This window comes from Cetorhinus maximus, chromosome X (assembly GCF_964194155.1).
Source record: "Cetorhinus maximus chromosome X, sCetMax3.hap1.1, whole genome shotgun sequence".
NCBI classification, from domain to species: domain Eukaryota; kingdom Metazoa; phylum Chordata; class Chondrichthyes; order Lamniformes; family Cetorhinidae; genus Cetorhinus; species Cetorhinus maximus.
Window position 1 is genome coordinate 13,492,382 of NC_135917.1, and position 21,482 is coordinate 13,513,863.

Below are 21,482 nucleotides of genomic sequence, written 5' to 3' on the forward strand. Positions count from 1 at the left end.
AATTCCTAACACTAGACCCTTTAAGAGAAGAAATTCCTCCTCATCTCCGTCTTAAATGGGAGACCCCCTTACTCTGAAACTGTGCCCCCCAGTTCTAAATTACCCCACCAGAGGATACATCCACCCTGTCAAGCCCCCTCAGAATCTTATGTTTCAATAAGATCACCTCTCATTTCTTCTAAACTCCAATGAGTACAGGCCCAACCTGCCCAACCTTTCCTCATAAGACAAACCCCTTCATCCCAGGAATCAGCTGAGTGAACCTTCTCTGAACTGCTTCCAATGCAAGTCTGTCCCTCAAGTAAGGAGACCAAAACTATACAGGGTACTGTAGGTGTGGTGTCACCAATATTCTGTACAGTCTTAGTAAGACTCTCCTACTTTTATATTCCATCCCCCCCTTGCAATAAAGGCCAACATTCCATTTGCCTTTCTAATTACTACTACCTGTACCTGCATGCTAACTTTTTGTGATTCTTGTACCAGAACATCCTGATCCCCCGCAGCATTCTGGGTGTCTCTGCATTTAAATAATATTCTGTTTTTCTATTCTTCCTGCCAATTGGACAACCTCTCATTTTCCGACATTATACTATGATGGCCCATGTGCTTTTGTGGGGTGGGGAAAGCACTATTTTTATGTTGGGGGTGATGGTCCCTTTAAGAACTGGACTCCTCTGAAAGGGGACTTCTGGTAAAGTAACTGTCTTCCAGTGGCTGTTTGTTTATCTCCCAGGCAACTTGGCCATATGACCAATCAAAACTGGGTCAGCTAGCAGTTAATTATAGGGGTGAGTAGATTCCTGGGTATGGTTCTGTTTTGCAGGCAGTTTGAGTTCAGTTAGTTTATAACTACCAGAACACAGGGAACATCTCTTTCCAGCAGAGTTCAGTTGAAATTCGTTGTGCTGGCTAAAAGGGTTTTTTAAAAAATAAAACCTTGACAACTGAAGAATTCTACTAATCATGAGTTGAACTTCTGGGATAGCCAAACTGAGAGAGGGGAAAATATTTCTTACAGGTAGGACCCCTGAGCTAAAGAATACTGTAGCCAGGAGAATTCTAACCAGAGGTGGCACTTAAGACGTGAACGACACCTGTGTTGAGCAGGGAGCCTACAACAGCAGGAAGGTTGGAGCAAATTTAAAGGGACAGCATTGCCAGAAGTAAGCAGAAGGCCCGAGACATCTCGACCCTTATACGAATCTTTGAAATAGTACTCAGACCAAGTGGCTAATCTCCAATTTCTGATAAGTTTCTGACTTGAGTTATTGGGGACCTAAATCAAATGGGGGTAGAAGAAAATTTGAGTTAAGTTTGGTTTAGATTATAAGTAATTGTGTTCATTATACTTTTTAAAGGGTTGAATTGTCTGAGGGGTGGCAATCACCATTGCATTGCCACTCCACTCCTATTTTTTTTGATACACAGTGGTGGAGCTCTGCTTTTCTCTCCTGGACTTTAGAACTGGGCCTCTTCAGAAATGAGGAGCAAACCTGTTCTCTGAACCTTTCCTCGTAGCGCAGGGTCTGTGGTGAAGCCAAGCCACGCCCCCTGTTTATGGTACGAGCGGCCATATTCTGGCAAAGCTTGAACTCTTCATTCACGAACACACTGAAGAGCTTTGGGACGTTTATATAGCTTTTCCACTGTGTTAGTGAATGAATGTGAGTGAGGTAAGTGGGTAGGGTGGCAGGGTAGGTAGGATGCCAACTGAATAGGGTGGTGAGGTCAGGTTGAGGGTGGCGGGTGGAGCTAGAAGGTTTGGGGGGAATTGGTGGGGGGGGGGTCAGTGTGGAGTCGGGGGTGGGATGGGGGTGTCAGATGTATAGTTACCCAGGAGTTAGATTTTCTTTTCAGCCCAGTATTTCCTGTGTAACTATCCAGGTAAGTGACTCGGAACCCTCATACTCAGTTGGAGACGTTTTTGGAGGCTCCCAGGGAGCAGGGGAATTTCCCATCGGAAGTTGAAACTTACCGGACAATTCCCGTGGAGTCAGTATGTTGGGACTTCCAAGGGGTCCCCTAGTGCATTTTCTTGGCTATGACACTGGAAGATCGGAGCCAATATCTTTAGCGTAACTGACATTATTTCAGATAGTGTAGTTATTAGTATTCTTGTTTCTTGATTTTGTTCTCAACCGTGAACCTTGTGGCTTCATTCTTTTAGTACATACCTGAGTTTTCAGATTCTTAAACTAAACACATTGCTGGTCTCTACCGAGGTTATTACTTTATTCCACCTGCCAACTTTTTTTTGTCCACTCGCTTATCCTATCCATATCCCTTTGTATCTTCCTCACAGCTTGCTTTCCTACCTATCTTTGTATCCTTAGCAAATTTGGCTCCGATACAGTCAATCCTTTCATCCAAGTCATTAATATGGATCATCAATGGTTGAGGCCCCAGCACTGATCCCCATGGCACTCCACTTGTTATAGTTTGCCATCCTGAGAATGACCCATTTACCCTGACTATTAGGCCTTGTCTACCCAAGGCCAGACTGTTAATGAGACCGTTAGATCTTTAGAATTTCTAAAACCGATATTCTTGATTTCTGTGGTGGTGCTTTCACCCAGTGAGAATAAATACTGCAATATTGGGCACAGTCCTGTACGTTCTGTCATCGATTTCTCTCAGCACCTACGAACAGTGCCTGACTGTGTCTTGCTACAGGTCCTCCCTGCCTTGCTCCCCTGCCAGGAACCTCCGAAGAGTTTGTTGATGTGGCAGTCAACTGTGCAGAATGCAAGTCTCACCTCGCATCTGGCAGCTATTTTTTTTTTGAAGCTTTTCTTTTTCTTTCTCTTCCTCTTTAAGTGGTCACCATGGTAACCTAAGTTGACCTTTGTGCAAATATAACTTGGGCTGAAGCTCTGAATGTTTTGATTTAGGAAAAAAAAGAATAATCCCCCCCCCCACCCCCAACCCCCTCTTGCTCTGCTAATTCCTCGCTGTATGGCTTGGCAGACTCAAGGAACCCTCCAATATCCTGCCCAACAACTCATCTCGGAGCCAAGATGCTTCACTAGTATCCCAGCCTAGTTTGGACATGCCCTCGCTTGTCTTGTACTCCTTTTTATAGGAGGCAGAAATGGTGATGAGGAATAGGAGCTAATGAGTAACTGTAGGATGTGAAAATCTTACTTTTAAGTTCAGAGCCTTCCCCTGGACGAGTATGGATGAGACCCACTCTGATCGGGTTCTGTTTGTTTCCAAAAGGTATGAGAATATTTATTGCGAACGAGCTTGTGCAAAGGTTACACTCAAATACCCTGAATCTGAGTGACCCTTGGGCGGGAGCAGACTTCGTTGGTCGGTGACTTTGTGTCACCCTGTGTCTCAGCATCTTTGAGTGATTTAGCCAAATCACTCCTGCCCGACTGAGGTACCTGAGGCTGTGCAGTCTCCTCCTCAGCTGATCTCCCGCTTTGCTGTAGCCTCTGGCGTCAATATGTGCCGATGAGGTTTGTTCAGTTCAGTAAAGAATTGTTTTCACAAGTTCTACAGACTTTGTAAAGTTTAAATCAATCATGTCCGTATCTACAGATGCTTCTGGTCAGCTTTGGTAGTGTGACCCATATCACGGATTAGTTGAGTTCCATCTTCCACTTAGCTTGACCTTGTAGGAGCCGCCCCACATACAGGGTCACTCATCAATTCAATTACAACATGACCACAAACATTTACATGACAATGATTAGTTTAATGATCCCATCTATTTAAATCAAGCAGGAACGCTGGTTCCTTAAGACTGCAAACATTGCATATGATTAGTGCTCCCATTTATTTGAAACAGGATGCAGCATTTCATTGGTCAACTGTCGCACTTGGAATGCAAGAAACACAAATGATGGTCCACAAGACACGTCAATTTTGAAAGCTCATTAAAACTACTGGCAACCTGTCTCTTGTTTTTCTGTCTCCCCTCCACAAATCATAAAATCATATACAAAGAACATCTTTCAGAGAAAGACCCTTATACAATTATTTTCATTCATTCATGGGACATGGGCTTTGCTGGCTAGGCCAGCATTTATTGTCCATCCCTAATTGCCCTTGAGAAGGTGGTGGTGAGCTGCCTTCTTGAACCGCTGCAGTCCATGTGGTGTAGGTACACCCACAGTGCTGTTAGGGAGGGAGTTCCAGGATTTTGACCCAGCGACAGTGAAGGAACGGCGATATATTTCCAAGTCAGGATGGTGAGTGACTTGGAGGGGAACTTCCAGGTGGTGGTGTTCCCATCTATCTGCTGCCCTTGTCCTTCTAGACGGTAGTGGTCATGGGTTTGGAAGGTGCTGTCTAAGGAGGCTTGGTGAGTTCCTGCAGTGCACCTTGTAGATGGTACCCACTGCTGCTACTGTGTGTCAATTATAATATTGTACAATTATAAAGCTTGAGCAGTAATTAGGCAATAAAGGTTGAGAACTCTTGGAACAAAAGGACCAGGGTGTCAACCAAATAAATGACACCATCACAGTTGTCCATTTCACTAAGAATAAAATCAACTGTTATATTTAGGTTGTTACTCTAATGTGTGAATAAATTTAACCTTTAACCAAAAAATAAATAAATAAAGGTTGAGAGGGATGGGTCATGAGCATTTTGGCTTACAGTCTCCCCTTTTTTAAAAATTCAAATCACAATAGTATTCTTAAAAGCCTAAAGGGGCTTCCCCACCTCTGCTTGACTAATTTTTCTCACTGAAAATCATGTCAACTTCACATTTCAGCAAACTGAGAATACATACCATGTATGTATACCACATCGTCCACCAGTCAACCACCACACCCCATTGAGAGCAATGTACTCCGGGACTCGTACCTGATGCAATGGTTGTAGCTCCACTTCTGTGACCTGTGCAGTTGGAGGTTGATACTTTTTATTTTGGCAACATTGCGTACAACAATTAACCATCAGATACACAATTATCAATAATTGCAGAACAATCAAAACATGTGACCCAATCCTAATCCATGGATGGATACCTGCATTTAAACCCCAATCCCTTAGATCCTCCCACCAAGTGGCAATTTTAATTTCATCAGTTGCCTTCCGGATATCCTGATGATGCTGTTGCGGGTGGAAAAATATCCTCTGGGATTTTGCAAAACTCTCCCTTAGTACCACCGATTGTTTGGGAAGCCCTGGGACATTATAACCGAACTGTTTTACCGATCGCCACATTTGATCCCTCAAGCCTTCGTTTCCTCGCAGCCGTGAGAGTAAACATTCAGCCAATTCCCTATTCCCAATTCTCACGGGTATGTTCGGGCTGAAACAGAAGGTCAATTTGTGGATCGGACATGACCTCTCGTCCCCCATACCTGTACTCCCTTTCCATGGTAGTGATACAGTATTCCCCTTCTCCTACATATGCAGTGTCGGTTTTAAATCTGCTCTCTCTGCTTCCATTGTACAATATACTTGCGTTTGAGTGGCCCGCATGTGGCTTCCAGGTGATCATCTAGTTTGTAGGGGCACACAATTTCCCTTCACATATTGCACCCCTCCAGTCATGGCCCCGCCATTTACTTCCCCAAGTTCACAATGAATAGATAATCGACGTGATAGCGCATATGTCATTTCTCCTCTATTAATCCAATATTTACCACTCGGTATACAGCTAAAGCCTCCTGTCCAGTGGGCACTACTGGTAGGTACAAGAGTCCAATGATGGTCCATTTAGCCATTTTGCACCCAACTTGAACAGGACAAACTTGGATTAAACCCATGAGTTTAGCAGGCTGTGATACTATTTACACATTTGTAAAGGAGAAGCCAAGCACTCATTTGTGATCCAGGAGGGACCTTGGCCCTCATGCACTTGCCTCATATTCTCTTAGGCTTGTTCCACCAACCAGGACCCGTACGAGACGCGCACATCATTGCGTGCTGCCCCCAGGGAGGTGTTATGATCCTCCCCAATGAAACTGTTAATCGTACTGGTGTGCATGTTACCGACAGGAGGGAGGTTAATTTAAACAGTCTGGATTTCTCCTCTGTAAACAGAAAAGTGTTTTTGATTTGCTTCCCCCTTTTATAAGCAGTGGTGTATTTCCCAACCCCCTCGGTTTTGTGTGATCCATTTTCTATTAATGACCCCAGAGTGGACTCCAGATAGGATAAACTCAAGAGGGTTAATTTATTTGTACATACTCCAAACGTGGGAGGAGGGTCGCAACCTCGCCTCCCCACCCAGACATTAAAGGGAGGGGTAGAGAAAAAGAAAGATTTATCATATAAGAGACCACAGAGAAAAGAAATATTGGTTCACATGGGTTCCAGAGTCCAGAATCAAAGTCCAATGGGGTATTCCTTCATGGAGTTCAGTGGGTTGAAAACCGATGCTGGTTAATTCACTTTGCTGGTGGTGTTGACTTCACATGTTGTGAGAGGCAGGTAGAGATGAATCAGTCTTGTAGGCGATGGTACAGAAGTCCCAGTAGAAGCAGCATAGGTGGGGTTAGGTATTCAACCTGGGTGGAGCTCCTTTTCTGTGAGGCTGCTTGAAGGATGGTAAAATGGCTGACTGACTTTGTAGTTCCACCAGGTGATATTACTGGTTCCGCAAACTAGAGATCCATGTCACATGACTCCCATCTCTCCACACTGCCTTTGATAAAGGATGTGTATCTCTTGTCTGGGTCCCCGAGATTGTTAAATGTCCCAACCATTAAGAATTGAAAGGAAGGTTGTGGGTTCCGTGTCCTAGCAGATGAGTGAACTCCAATTGGCCAGCCTGGTTTATGAAATGTAGATGGCCTTTGTATAGTTCTCTATGAATTTGGTCTGTGCAGCCCACAAGGGTGGTGTTATCCAGAGATAACGAGTTGTGAGTTACACAATACCTGGCAGTATCAGGGAAAGGTCTATGTCCCCACGCATGTGGGTTTACAAGCCCGCACTATCCTTTGGGTGAACGGTCATCACCCCTACCTCATGCGGTTGAGCATTCTGATTGGTGTTACTTTCCTGAAGAATATTTTTGAGCTGTGTTTTCAGATTCTTAATTGCCTTGTTTAGTGTAGCTAAATTTCTGATATTTGCCAGCCAAGTTCTAGTGTTGAATCCTGTTGCCATATTGTTTAACGATTCCCTCCTTTCCCTGACTGCATTCTCCTTTTTACCATAAATTTGTTCCCAGCGATTTGTCCCCCACCCCACCCCCCCGATCAGACACTATCCCCGATTCAATAGGCTATACAGTGCCCACCTCTTTGGTTTACACCAGCCCACGTCTGTTTGATTCAACAACTCATGGTGTACGTTATATAAAACTTTGCCCTTTGGAATCAAAACCAGAGTGTTACGTGGTCCCTCCCTCTGTACCGGTCAAGTGAGTTCAATTGCTTTAGGGGATACTGAGCTTGTGTAATAATCCCTTAAAATACACACTGGGGCTGCCCACTGTAGGCCCATCTATGGGTCTCCAGGTTTGCAGCTGCGGTTGGTATCAGGACCACGTGAAACCAGTTTAGCCCAGACCTGATCTGTGATTGTTAACCCACAGCAATGTGGTTGCCTCTTCACTGCCCTCTGGCTTGCCACACCATTTCAATCAGTTCAAGGGCAGTTAGGGATGGGCAGTAATTGCTGGCCTTGCCAGCAATGCCCACATCCCAGGAAAGAATAAAAACTTCTGAAAAGTGTACAGTATTGGTCTCCTTATTTAAGGAAAGATGTAAATGCGCTGGAAGCAGTTCAGACAAGGTTTACCAGACTAAAACCAAGAATGGGCGGGTTGTCTTATGAGGAAAGGTTGGACAGGCTAGGCTTTTATCCACTGGAGTTTAGAAGAGTAAGAGGCGACTTGATTGAAACATATAAGATCCTGAGGGCTCTTGACAGGGTGGATGTGGAGAGGATGTTTCCTCTTGTGGGAGAATCTAGAACTAGGGGTCACTGTTTAAAAATAAGGGGTCACCAATTTAAGACAGAGATGAGAATTTTTTTCTGAGAGTCATGAGTCTTTGGAACTCTCTTCCTGAAAAGGTGGTGGAAGCAGAGTCTTTGAGTTTTTTTAAGGCAGAGCTGGATAGATTCTTGGTAAGCAAGGGGGTGATAGGTTATCGGGGGTAGGCGGGATGCAGATTTGAGGTTACTGTCAGATCAGCCATGACCTTATTAAATGGTGGAGCAGGCTCGAGGGGCTGAATGGCCTACTCCTGCTCCTAGTTCATATGCTCATATCGGGGTCTCTCTCTCTCCCTTCAGTTTTTCGTCTCGGAATGGCGAGACCTGGGGTGCATTTTGCCTCCAAGGTCACCCTTCTGTTGGTCCTGGTGGGACATTATCTCCCCTCCACCCCGCTCCCTTAGAAACATACATTTCCCTGAATGCATCTTACTCTGCCTCTAGGACCAGCACAACTGGGCATGATTATCTGGGTAGCATGTTTACATCATCTTCGGATTGCTGACTGGGTGGAAACATCCCACATTTCCCATCTTCCACCTCCTGGTGCCTGTCTTAGGGCAAAAAAATGAGGAAGGGCAGAGCGACCTTGGATTCTGATATAGACACCCCTCAAATGGAGTTCACAAATTAGACACACTCCCTTTCCTCCTCTAACATGCCTGATGCTCTGGCTTCCTTGAAGAGCGCAGTCCCCTCCTATTTCCCCTGTTATTCTCACTTCTGCTTTCTCCCTGGTTCCCCGAACACTACCTGTGGTTCAGGGGAAGAAAAATCATCTTCCCAAAGGTGGGCCAATCAAAAAGGTCACCTTACCAGTATAAATACAAGTACCATTCCTGGGCACACGAGCCCGCTAATTAGCAACAATTTGACTATCATCTTCGGAGAAAAAACTTTTTTACCCAGAGGGCGGTGACGGTCTGGAATGCGCTGCCTGAGTGGGTGGTGGAGGCGAGTTGCCTCACATCCTTTAAAAAGTACCTGGAGCACTTGGCACGACATAACATTCAAGGTTATGGGCCAAGTGCTGGTAAATGGGATTAGGCAGGTAGGTCAGGTGTTTCTCACATGAGGCCTCTTCTGCACTCTGTGATTCTCCTTCGGGTACCTTGCCTCAATGGTGGACCCTCTCTTTTTTTATTCATTTATGGGATGTGGGTGTCACTGGTTAGGACAGCATTTATTGTCCATCCCTACTTGACCTTGAGAAGGTGATGGTGAGCTGCCTTCTTTATTGCCCATCCCTAAATGCCCTTAGTGACTTGCTGGACCATTTCAGAGGGCAGTTAAGAGTTACCTACATTGTGCAAAAAAAACAAAAACCTTCTGCTTTGTTCTCCTTGAGTTGTCTGCACAAAACAAACATAACATGCGGAGAATGCTGAAAATGTCAAAAAAACAGAAAATGCTGGAAGTACTCATCGGCGGAGATGGTATATCAGTCAATATTCCCAGGTTGATGACCGTTCGTCAGACCTGGCAAAAGAAAGTTGGATAAAGTAAGTGCAGAGGGAGGAGAAAGGGGTGGAAGAAGAAAAGTGCAAGTCTGTGATGGGGTGGAGGGCAGGACAGTTTAAATGACAAAATGGATGATGGTGCTGAGGAAAAAGGGATGATAGTGGAACAGGTAAATATGCAAAAGATGGGTTAGAGGTGACGTAACGTGGGGGAGGGTGGGGAGGAACAGTCATCATGAACAGTTGCTATCCACAAATACAAAACAGGGACCGAGGTGTTTTTTAAAAAAAGAAAAAAACATTTCTTTCATTCTTTACACGAGCAATGTGTATTTCTGTTGTTGGTTGTATTTTCAGTTTGACACATCTTCGTGGGCCTTGTTTGATGTCTGGGCAGTGATTCCCAATAAAGCCTTTCTTATCCTATTTTTAAAAAAAGACTGTGACTGGGATTAATGCAGAGAAAAACAGGGGCAGGGATGAAGATAAAAGCAAAACACTGCGGATGCTGGAAATCCAAAACAAAAATAAAAATAGCTGGAAAAACTCAGCAGGTCTGACAGCATCTGCGGAGAGGAACACAATTAACGTTTCGAGTCCGTATGACTCTTCAACAGAACTAAGGAAAAATAGAAGAGAGGTGAAATATAAGCTGGTTTAACGGGGAGTGGGACAAGTAGAGCTGGATAGAGGGCCAGTGATAGGTGGAGATAACCAAAAGATGTCATAGACAAAAGGACAAAGAGATGTTGAAGGTGGTGATATTATCTAAGGAATGTGCTAATTAAGGGTAGAAAGCAGGACGAGCAAGGTACAGATAGCCCTAGTGGGGGTGCGGGTGGGGAGGAATCGAAATAGGCTAAAAGGTAGAGATAATACAATGGGTGGGATGAAGAGACTGTCTGAGCTGCGAAGTCTGGTCTCGTCACTCCTGCCTGTTGCTGCAGCAGTCGCCTTGATGTTGCAACATGGGAGGGTGGGCATGGGGAAGGGCTACCAAAAATGGACTGACGATGTCATTAGAATTCCCAGAATGTACTATCTGCTGAGGAATTCTTTTTTTCCCTTTCATTGATGGGATGTGGGCTTCGCTGGCTAGGCCAGCATTTATTGCCCTTGAGAAGGTAGGGGTGAGCTGCCTTCTTGAACCGCTGCAGTCCATGTGGTGTAGGTACACCCACAGTGCTGTTAGGAAGGGAGTTCCAGGATTTTGACTCAGCGACAGTGAGGGAACAGCGATATATTTCCAAGTCAGGATGATGAGTAACTTGGAGGGGAACTTCCAGGTGGTGGTGTCCCCATGTGTCTAGTGCCCTTGTCCTTCTAGATGGTAGCGGTCGTGGGTTTGGAAGGTCCTATCTAAGGAGGCTTGGTGAGTCACTACAGTGTATCTTGTAGATGGTACACACTGCTGCTACTGTGCGTTGGGACAACTTCTGTCCCAATTCCCAGTGCAGTCACAAGTTGTAAACGTCGTGAAGTCAGCAACAGGGTCACTCAGCAGAATCGATTTGATGCTTAACAATTTTCTAGCTGTCACTCTGCAACTGTCAGTGAATCGGCACTGGCTTTACACAACAGGCAAGATTGGAATCGGCTTGCCATGCCCTTCATTCCTGAATAGCCCATCCATGCTCATGATGGGTGGCCGCCTGGCTGAGGAGCAGGAAGGAGGCTGACGCCCATGGGAATGCGAGAACAGTGGGTGGGGGGAATAAGGGGAAAAGAGATGCTGGCAGTTTATTGACACGCGCACCAGTTTTCACAGGGCTGAGGCACTCATGTGCAAGACGAGATGGTACAGCAAAGGAGGAAACACCTGGTTCAACACATACTCGTGCTTCCAATCTTCTTTGAGTAAATAAATGGGGAAAATCAACATGATTCCTGTGCTTTATCAGTAGGATGGTTACACATTTACAGGAACCTATCTTGGCCTGTGTCCACACATAATCATCTCACCTGATTAGTTCCCATGGTGATGTACTTTATATGTCACTTGTAAATGATCCTGATGCTGATTTGTGTGAGGCTTGTAATTAATGTCCAATTTACCTTGGTTTATAATGGACGAGGGCTGGGGGGGTCCATCAAAATATCACTAGAGTGTGTAGATTCAGGCCTTGTATAGCCATCTATGGCCCCTCTCCCCCCAATGAGCAGGGGACTTGTGGGAGGTTGGTGGGGTTGCTACATCAAGCAATGAGATTGTGAGCCTTTGGATTAGGGTCTGTGGCAAAAGTGCACCTGCAATTTGATTTACCAGCTGTCCAGCAATGACTGCGCATGGTGCTATAGTGAAACTCTCTTTTCTCCCCCTCCCTTCATTCTCTTCCTGGCCCCCGTCTCCTGGATGGGCTGCTTTATGGGCCCCAGAGGCCACCTGGTAACTCTTCCCCACTCACCTTAGACACCGATCAGGAGTCAATTAATTCAGTACAACCTGATGCTTGAAGCTGAGCTCTCTCAGCTCAGCACTGTTACTTGTTAGTGGATGCAACATCATGGTCAGCAGGGCAGCCATTGACTGTGACTTTCAATAATAGATATAAGTGCAGTAATTATAGTTTTATTTAGTGTGTAATGTACCTTTTAAGAATAATACTTGTATTGTCACTGGACTAGTACTCCAGTGACCCAGGGTAACTCTCTGAGGATGCTGGACGCGTCGGTGCTGCTGGAGGGAGAGGTCGAGTGTGTTCATATGGCGGCGCATGGCACTGAGTGTGGACCTCAGGATGTGATGAGAACAGCAGCCCGAGGAGCGTTGTGTGTCCCGGAGATACCTGTAATCCTGGGTGGGTTCGAAACATGAGGGATGGAACTTCAGTTGGAATCCACGTGGTTCCAGCATTCGCAGTTTTTTTGCTTTTATTTTTGCTTTTAATTCTCTGGGGACCTGGGTTCGAACCCTACCACGGCAGGTGGTAAAATTTGAATCCAATAAAAAAATCTGGAATTCAAAGTTTAATGACCATGAAACCATCATCTCGATTGTTGTAAAAACCCATCTGGTTCACTAATGTCCTTTAGGGAAGGAAAATCTGCCATCCTTACCTGGTCTGGCCTACATGTGACTCCAGACCCACAGCAAAGTGGTTGACTCTTAAAGCCACTCAGTTCTCAAGGGCAATTAGGGATGGGCAATAAATGCTGGCCCAGCCAGCGACGCCCACATCCCGTGAATGAATTTAAAAAGTCACATGATCTGTAGTAACCAATAGGAGAGTAGCACAGGCTACCTCAGCCAGCAGTGTCTTTAACTTCTAATCCTGGACCCAATCAAACTATTCCTATTTCTCTCCTTCTTAGCAAGTATTCCATCCTTTTCTGTTGCTAATTCCCCTATTCGGTCTCTCTCTTGTGCTGAGTGTCTCCTAATTATGCTGCAGTTCAAGATGTTGCGCACTTTTAATACCCCCTGTCCTAACAATTTTATTTCTGTGGAGTTATTCATCAAACTCCACAGAATAAAAGAAGGCTTAAAAATGCTGGGAAAAAAAATCCATGCAGCACAATCAAGCACCTGAAAGCATACCTTTTTTTAAAAAAACAGTTCCCAGATATTTCTTTTTTTATTTTAAATCCTAACAGAGATTTCATCCCGCCCTTGGATGAAGTTTCATCAAAAATGTGAAGCCCCCCCTGGCCGATGAGCCCGTCCGCCAACCATAAGGTTGGACAGGCCACGAAAAACCGCTTTCTGATGGGCTTAATTGTTGGCGAGTGCTCTTCTGACTTCTGTGCGTGCCCGCTGAGTGAAAGATCGTGCAAGTGAGTGATGATGTCGGGACGCTCGCCCGATGTCATCTCGCGCAATTTTACACCTGTTTGGGTCAGGAGTGTGCCAACCTGTGGGATGTAGCATCGACAGACCTGGACCCTGGCATCCAACAGCGATGGACTTGGACCCACCCATGCTGGACCCTGGCATCCTACAGCGATGGACTTGGACCCGCCCATGCTGGACCCTGGCATCCTACAGCGATGGACTTGGACCCACCCATGCTGGACCCTGGCATCCTACAGCGATGGACTTGGACCCACCCGTGCTGGACCCTGGCATCCTACAGCGAAGGACTTGGACCCGCCCATGCTCGACCCTGGCATCCTACAGCGATGGACTTGGACCCACCCGTGCTGGACCCTGGCATCCTACAGCGATGGACTTGGACCCGCCCGTGCTGGACCCTGGCATCCTACAGTGATGGACTTGGACCCACCCGTGATGGACCCTGGCATCCTGCAGCTTAAAGCTTTTGTCCAGTCACAGGCTTAGTTTGGAAAAGGGCAACCTATGATCTGTTGCTAGGGTTTCTCTCAGTTCAAGTGGAAACCAGATGAGCTGTCACGTTTCACTGGAATCCCAGTGATTTATTGTGGATTTTGGCTCAAATTGTTGGGAAAAGTCATTCAGTTCATGGCGCACTCCATTATTGCTGCGTATAACAGCTGGCATTTTGTTATGAGGTTTAGTGATGGCATGAATTCTGACTCTCCACAGATGGCTGAATGATATGCACTGTTCCGCCATTGATCAATAAAGGCATTACTGCGAGCTCCCCAGGTTCACCCTGACACCGACATCTCCTCCAAGGCCGTGAGCATCATGAACTCGCTCGTGAACGATAATTTCGAGCGCATCCTGGGTGGGCCTGGCCCATTACAACAAGCGCAGCACCATCAGCTCCCGGGAGATCCAGACCGCCGTGTGCCCTCTGCTGCCCGGGGAACTGGCCAAGCACGCCATGTCGGATGGCATAAAGGCGGTGACCAAGTACACCAGCTCCAAGTAAAACCCCACAATGGACTGGAAAACACCCATTCTGTGTTGTGACATTGCTGAATTTGCACTGTTAGGACAAATTAATCTCACCGCAACCATTTGGAGCTGGTCATTTATGTTGTAAGGACCCTGCTAATAACATGATTGATGGGCCTGAGGTGAAACTCAATCTTGGAGACTCCCTCAAAGGGAACAATTAATACTGGAGCCTTGGGTAGTAAATTTTATAAACCTCAGAGAGGTTTATAAAATTTATAGTATCAGGCTATATCTACCTCTGCCTTAAAAATATCCAATGACCCCACTTCCACTGCCTTCTGAGGCAGAGAGTTCCAAAGTCGCACAACCCTCAGGGAAAAAATTTTCCTCATTTCTGTCCTAAAAGGGTGACCCCTAATTTTAAAACAGTGCCCCCTAGTTCTTGACTCACCCACAAGAGGAAACATCCTTTCCATGTCCACCTTGTCAAGACTGTTCGGGATCTTATATACTTCAATCAAATCACCCCTCACTCTTCTCAACTCCAGTGGAAACAAGTCCAGTCTGTCTAACCTTTCCTCATAAGACAACCAAAGAGCTTCAGTTACATGGAGAGATTGGAGAAGTTGGGACTCTTTTCCTTGGAGAAGAGAAGGTTGAGAGGAGATTTGATAGAGATGTTCAAAATCATGAGGGGTCTGGACAGAGTAGACAGGGAGAAACTGTTCCCATTGGTGGAAGGACGCTGATTTAAGGTAATTGACAAAAGAAACAATGGTGACATCAGAAACTTTTTCATGCAGTGAGTGGTTAGGATCTGGAATGCATTGTCTGAGAGTGTGGTGGAGGCAGGGTCAATCGAGTGGTTAGGATCTGGAATGCACTGCCTGAGAGTGTGGTGGAGGCAGGGTCAATCGAGTGGTTAGGATCTGGAATGCACTGTCTGAGTGTGTGGTGGAGACAGGGTCAATCGAGTGGTTAGGATCTGGAATGCACTACCTGAGAGTGTGATGGAGACAGGGTCAATCGAGTGGTTAGGATCTGGAATGCACTGCCTGAGAGTGTGGGGGAGACAGGGTCAATCGAGTGGTTAGGATCTGGAATGCACTGCCTGAGAGTGTGGTGGAGACAGGGTCAATCGAGTGGTTAGGATCTGGAATGCATTGTATGAGAGTGTGGTGGAGACAGGGTCAATCGAGTGGTTAGGAGCTGGAATGCATTGTCTGAGAGTGTGGAGGAGACAGAGTCAATCGAGTGGTTAGGATCTGGAATGCACTGTATGAGAGTGTGGTGGAGACAGGGTCAATCGAGTGGTTAGGATCTGGAATGCATTGTATGAGAGTGTGGTGGAGACAGGGTCAATCGAGTGGTTAGGATCTGGAATGCACTGCCTGAGAGTGTGGTGGAGACAGGGTCAATCGAGTGGTTAGGGTCTGGAATGCACTGTATGAGAGTGTGGTGGAGACAGGGTCAATCGAGTGGTTAGGGTCTGGAATGCACTGTATGAGAGTGTGGTGGAGACAGGGTCAATCGAGTGGTTAGGATCTGGAATGCATTGTCTGAGAGTGTGGGGGAGACAGGGTCAATCGAGTGGTTAGGATCTGGAATGCACTGTCTGAGAGTGTGGGGGAGACAGGGTCAATCGAGTGGTTAGGATCTGGAATGCATTGTATGAGAGTGTGGTGGAGACAGGGTCAATCGAGTGGTTAGGATCTGGAATGCACTGCCTGAGAGTGTGGTGGAGACAGGGTCAATCGAGTGGTTAGGGTCTGGAATGCACTGTATGAGAGTGTGGTGGAGACAGGGTCAATCGAGTGGTTAGGGTCTGGAATGCACTGTATGAGAGTGTGGTGGAGACAGGGTCAATCGAGTGGTTAGGATCTGGAATGCATTGTCTGAGAGTGTGGGGGAGACAGGGTCAATCGAGTGGTTAGGATCTGGAATGCACTGTCTGAGAGTGTGGGGGAGACAGGGTCAATCGAGTGGTTAGGATCTGGAATGCATTGTATGAGAGTGTGGTGGAGACAGGGTCAATCGAGTGGTTAGGAGCTGGAATGCATTGTCTGAGAGTGTGGAGGAGACAGAGTCAATCGAGTGGTTAGGATCTGGAATGCACTGTATGAGAGTGTGGTGGAGACAGGGTCAATCGAGTGGTTAGGATCTGGAATGCACTGTCTGAGAGTGTGGGGGAGACAGGGTCAATCGAGTGGTTAGGATCTGGAATGCACTGTCTGAGAGTGTGGTGGAGACAGGGTCAATCGAGTGGTTAGGATCTGGAATGCACTGCCTGAGAGTGTGGGGGAGACAGGGTCAATCGAGTGGTTAGGATCTGGAATGCATTGTCTGAGAGTGTGGGGGAGACAGGGTCAATCGAGTGGTTAGGATCTGGAATGCATTGTATGAGAGTATGGTGGGGACAGGGTCAATCGAGTGGTTAGGATCTGGAATGCACTGCCTGAGAGTGTGGTGGAGACAGGGTCAGTCGAGTGGTTAGGATCTGGAATGCACTGTCTGAGAGTGTGGTGGAGACAGGGTCAGTCGAGTGGTTAGGATCTGGAATGCACTGCCTGAGAGTGTGGTGGAGATAGGGTCAATCAAGGCTTTCAAAAGGGAATTGGAGAATTGGAGTGTCATGTGATTCCTCAGTCTAGGAAGAGTAGTTGGGGGTTTTTATCTGCAGGGTATCTTTCACAGGGGGTTGCAAACACAGCTAAAGAGCCCTGTCTACACTCAACAATTGTGGGGGCCACCCAGACCAAACACAAGTACCCATACTGAACATGAACCCAGTATTTGGAGACGTAGAACAGACTATGCTCACCGGTACTGTCTGGAATGGTGATCAAAATCTTCACCATCTGATTCCGCTTGGGAGTTTATTTTGTTATTCATTTGTGGGGTCCTTGCCTTGCTGGCTTGTTATCCATCTCTAATTGCTCTTGAGAAGGTGGTGATGAGCTGCCTTCTTGAACCGCTGCAGTCCCTGTGGTGTAGGTACACCCACAGTGCTGTTAGGGAGGGAGTTCCAGGATTTTGACCCAGGGTGATGGGTCAAACTGGTGATGAGGAATTTGCAGGGCTATGGGAGAAAGGTGGGGGTGCGTGGCACTTGGTGCATTGCTCTGGTAAAGAGCCAGCACAGACACACAATGGGCTGAATGGCCTCCTGTATGTATCTATTTTTTTTGAATCTATGATTTTTCTTTCCTTTCTGTCTCTCTCTTATCCGCTTTTTTTCTTTCCCTGCCTCGCACTTTATTTTAGCTCACCTGATTTGCAGCTCTGTTATCCCCCTGTTCCTTTCTGTCTTGTTTTGTTTCACTAGTTATGGAGATGGTGAACAACCTGTAGCCTAAATGATGCCCCATTGCCCTTCCTGTGCCATTAGCCACGCGCACTCCCAGAAATCGGAGGTGCAAAAATATGACTTGAAAGGTGATGGTTAAAAATCCAAAGCACGGAGTGCACTACGAGATGACTTGTTACATCAAATTGTTTTCAATCAATTGATTCCCTCATTTGGTAGCTGCCGTTTTTTCCTTGTATCACATTCTAAGTGTCTTGGATTATGTTTCCTCTTGGTCAGAAGAGCTCAATGGACTGCCCAGAAAGCGCCCCATTACTGTGGATGGAATGTTGCTGGATGGACCCCTGAATGACCCTAAAGCAGGAGAACAATTTGTACAAGATGCTTTTCAGATCATTTTCGAGGAAGCCATCAGAAAGGGGACAAGTGTCGATGAGAAGGTAGGAACAGTTTCAATCCATTCATGCCAACTTCACCGAGCAAACAACGAACACCCAAATGACTGAGTGTTGAGCATTTCGGTGCACTCACTGGGCCTAGAGCCTGGGTTCATTCTGTCAGTGCCATGGCAACTCCAAATTGGAGTGTCATGTGATTCCTCAGCCTATTGAAAAGTAGTTGGGGGTTTCTATCTGCAGGGTATCTTCCACAGGAGGGTTGCAAACACAGCTAAAAAGCCCTTTACAATTGTGGGGGGGCCACCTAGACACACCAAACACAAGTACCTATGCTGAACATGAACCCAGTATTTGGAGGCTTGGAACAGACTATGCTCACCGGTACTGTCTGGAGTGGTGATCAAAATCTTCACCATCTGATTCCGATTGGGAATTTATTTTGTTATTCATTTGTGGGGTCTTTACCTTGCTGGCTTGTTACCCATCTCTAGTTGCCCTTGAGAAGGTGGTGGTGAGCTGCCTTCTTGAACCGCTGCAGTCCATGTGGTGTAGGTACACCCACAGTGCTGTTAGGGAGGGAGTTCCAGGATTTTGACCCTGGACCCACCAGTATTATCTCCTCGTGATAAACAGCTTGAGTTTGGAATGACACAATCTATTGTTTAGTGCGGGGGATATCTCACTGTTTAAAGTGGACACAAGATGCAGATGTCACACACCTATCTGATGCTGATGGTGACCTTTGATCAGGAAATGTCTTGAGTTTTCTCCAGAAAACTAAGTTTATCTGATGTGTATGAATTGTGTCTGTACCATGGGAGAAACTGGGAAATGTCGAATGGCCTCCTCTGGCTTCCTCCTTCCAATCCGGGAATGGGTTGGGCAGGCATTCATTAAATCCAGGCAGCTAGAAGGAAGCCAGATCTGTCACCTCATTCATTGCCCATTCCTAACTTGTCCATAAATCTGATGGGACTAGTGAGGGTAACACCTCCCTCTCTTATCTTTGTGGTCACCTCTATCCATGCTTTACTTGTCTTTAGGTTTGTGAATGGAAGGAACCAGAAGAACTGCAGGATCTTCTCGACCTCGATTTAGTTGATGCTGGTGAGCCCCCCAAGAAACTCCTAGAGCGTTGCCAAGACATCATCCGATATAGTGTCAAAACTGGTAGGTAGCTGGCCTTATTTCTTTTTTTATCGAGGGTCCCAAGTGAGCCATGTTTTATTGTGTCATAGCGTTTAGCAGTGCAGTATTCTGATTGTCCCAACCTTGTACATTTTCAAATTTGTTTTGAAGCTGTTTGTTATTCACAATAAGAGGTTGTGGTGGAAGAATTAATCCAGACTGGTCATTTGGTTCAAGCTGGTTTATTTTCAAGACAACTCCTCATTACGACTGACTTCCAAGTAGCTTCCACACAAAGTGTTCCAGCTGTATCTTTTTATTCTATTTAGATGGGATAATCAATGCCCGTCACCTGTTTAACTAGCTTTAACAAGGTGATTGCCATATTGACACTGTTAACCCAATTCCTGAAACCCTATCAGATATTCCCACCCCATCCACCATATTGGGAAATCCTTCTTGCTCTTTTAACAGTAGGTACTAGTTATTCATTATTCAATGAATCTGTTTATCCACTGGTCCTTAGTGGGATGGATGGATGGATGGATGGATGGATGGATGGGTGGGTGGGGGTGGGAGTGGGAGCGGTGATGGTTTCTGCTTTTATGTCTCTCCTAGGAGATAACCTGACTGTTGGGGATAGGAAATGTCTTGTCAATGATACTTAATGCATCATGAAGTGTGCAGCAGGCTTGATGGACCAGCTAGCCTTTTCCTGCAAATCGTTTTCATATGTCCGTACACTAATTGGTTTCATGCTGCCAGCAACACAGAACCATAGAATGATACAGCACAGAAGGAAGCCATCTGGCCCACCCTGCCTCCTTGGTAGAACTATTCGATTAATCTCACTCCCCGGCTCTTTTCCTATAACGCCCTGAACATTTTCCCCTTCAAGTATTTACCCAATTCTCTTTTGAATGTTACTATTGAATTTGCTTCTACCGCTTGTCAAGAAACTATCATATTTGTCTGAATATTAATGTGGGATATTCTAAAGTGTGAGTGTGAGATTTAATTGGACTGGAGACAGGTAGCCTGCAAGATTTAAATTATCAAAGAAATGAGGTGTTTAAAATGAAGATGAGTAAAACTAGGGTGAGGTCAGCAGATACGGTGTGAATGAAATTTGCATTTTTAGATAAATGGAAAAGTGTTTGGAGACATGGAAGATTTTTTACAACTGACAACATAAATAAAGTGAGGTTATTACATTGATTTTTCCCAAAAGTGCTGGCTATAATGGGAACATGAAAGATTTTTATATTCTGGGAAAAGTAACTCCTAAAAACAAGTGGAAACAATGGGATTTACAAATCAAAAGGAATACAATATACTTAAAGAAGGATGGAAGGCTGTGTGAGGTGTGGCGCTGAGAGATCTGGGAAGGTGACTGTGTGAAACAGACTTTGGGGGGGGGTGGAGGTGGGTGGGGGGTGGGGGGTGGGGGGGTGGGGGGTGGGGGGGGGGGGGGCAGAAAAAAGCCTCTAGCCATCCTGCAGACGTTTGCTGTTCTAGTAATCAAAGTTGTATTAAAAGCCTTTGGAAGTCTATAAAATTGCTGGATGGCTTAATAAATTTGGAATCTATTTGGACTGTTGCCTTAAAGGGGGTGTGTAGTTGGGAGTCTGGTTAAGTAGAAATTTTGGGAACTATTATAACTTTGTAACTGTAATCTTGTGTATGTTTAAGTTGGTTCTTCATTTGTTAATAAATTTTTAATTTAATCTTTAAAATCTCTAAAGTGGACTCATTACTTCTGACTTTAGTGCACAAGTCTTCTTGTAATAAATACAAATTTTGCAAAATTGTTGTCTGAGCATGACCAAGTTTCCCTTGTGGATTTGGTCAGCCTGGCAAATACCATCTGCTGTATCATAACACGCCCTTTTCAAACAATGCATTCCTTTTCAAACAGTGCATTCCAGATCACAATAACTCGTTTATTTACATTCACTTGACTGGATATGGTGGACAACTGGCTTAGCTATTAACCATCAACCATCAGATCTGGCTGGATCACATACAGCACCACTTGAGTCCTGCTCTCACCTGAAACTGCTCACTTATTGCTGGAGGTGAGGGTGGAGAGGCATTTAAGATGAGTCATTGCAATAGAGAAAATAAGCCTGGAATGCAAAGGTAACCTCAGGCTTATTTTCTCTATTGCAATGACTCATGTTAAATGCCTCTCCACCCTCACCTCCAGCAGTAGGGTGAAAGGAGCTCTTGATAACTAAGATCGAGACCAACCGATCAGTTGCCCCTGTCTCCTTTCTCCTCTCTAGAGTATCTGGCCCAACTTCCTCTCGAGGCTTCCACCCCTGCACCTACCACCCTCCCCCAGTCCTAGTCCTGAACTTGTATCTTTCTCTCCTATCTCTCCTCGTGTCCTCTCTGAGCTCAACTTGTCCATGAGCTCAATCTCTCAATTTCCCTTCCTGGCTCCTATGTTAGCTGATATTAATGACCTTCTCTCCTCAGATTCTGTCCCCCTCTCCTTTAAA

The 21,482-nt window shown here is 45.8% G+C and overlaps 1 protein-coding gene across 3 annotated transcripts in view; it reads left to right on the forward strand.

Annotated features, from left to right (window-relative positions):
• csad (cysteine sulfinic acid decarboxylase) overlaps positions 1-21,482 on the forward strand; it is a 119,187-nt gene that overhangs the window by 10,375 nt on the left and 87,330 nt on the right. For 2 of the 3 annotated variants that reach the window (XM_078534523.1, XM_078534525.1), the window contains exons 2-3: positions 17,729-17,889; positions 18,891-19,017. In XM_078534523.1, coding sequence (XP_078390649.1) covers positions 17,729-17,889; positions 18,891-19,017 — 288 coding nt within the window. The remainder of the gene's footprint in view (positions 1-17,728; positions 17,890-18,890; positions 19,018-21,482) is intronic. The other variant, XM_078534524.1, reaches the window with a different exon arrangement.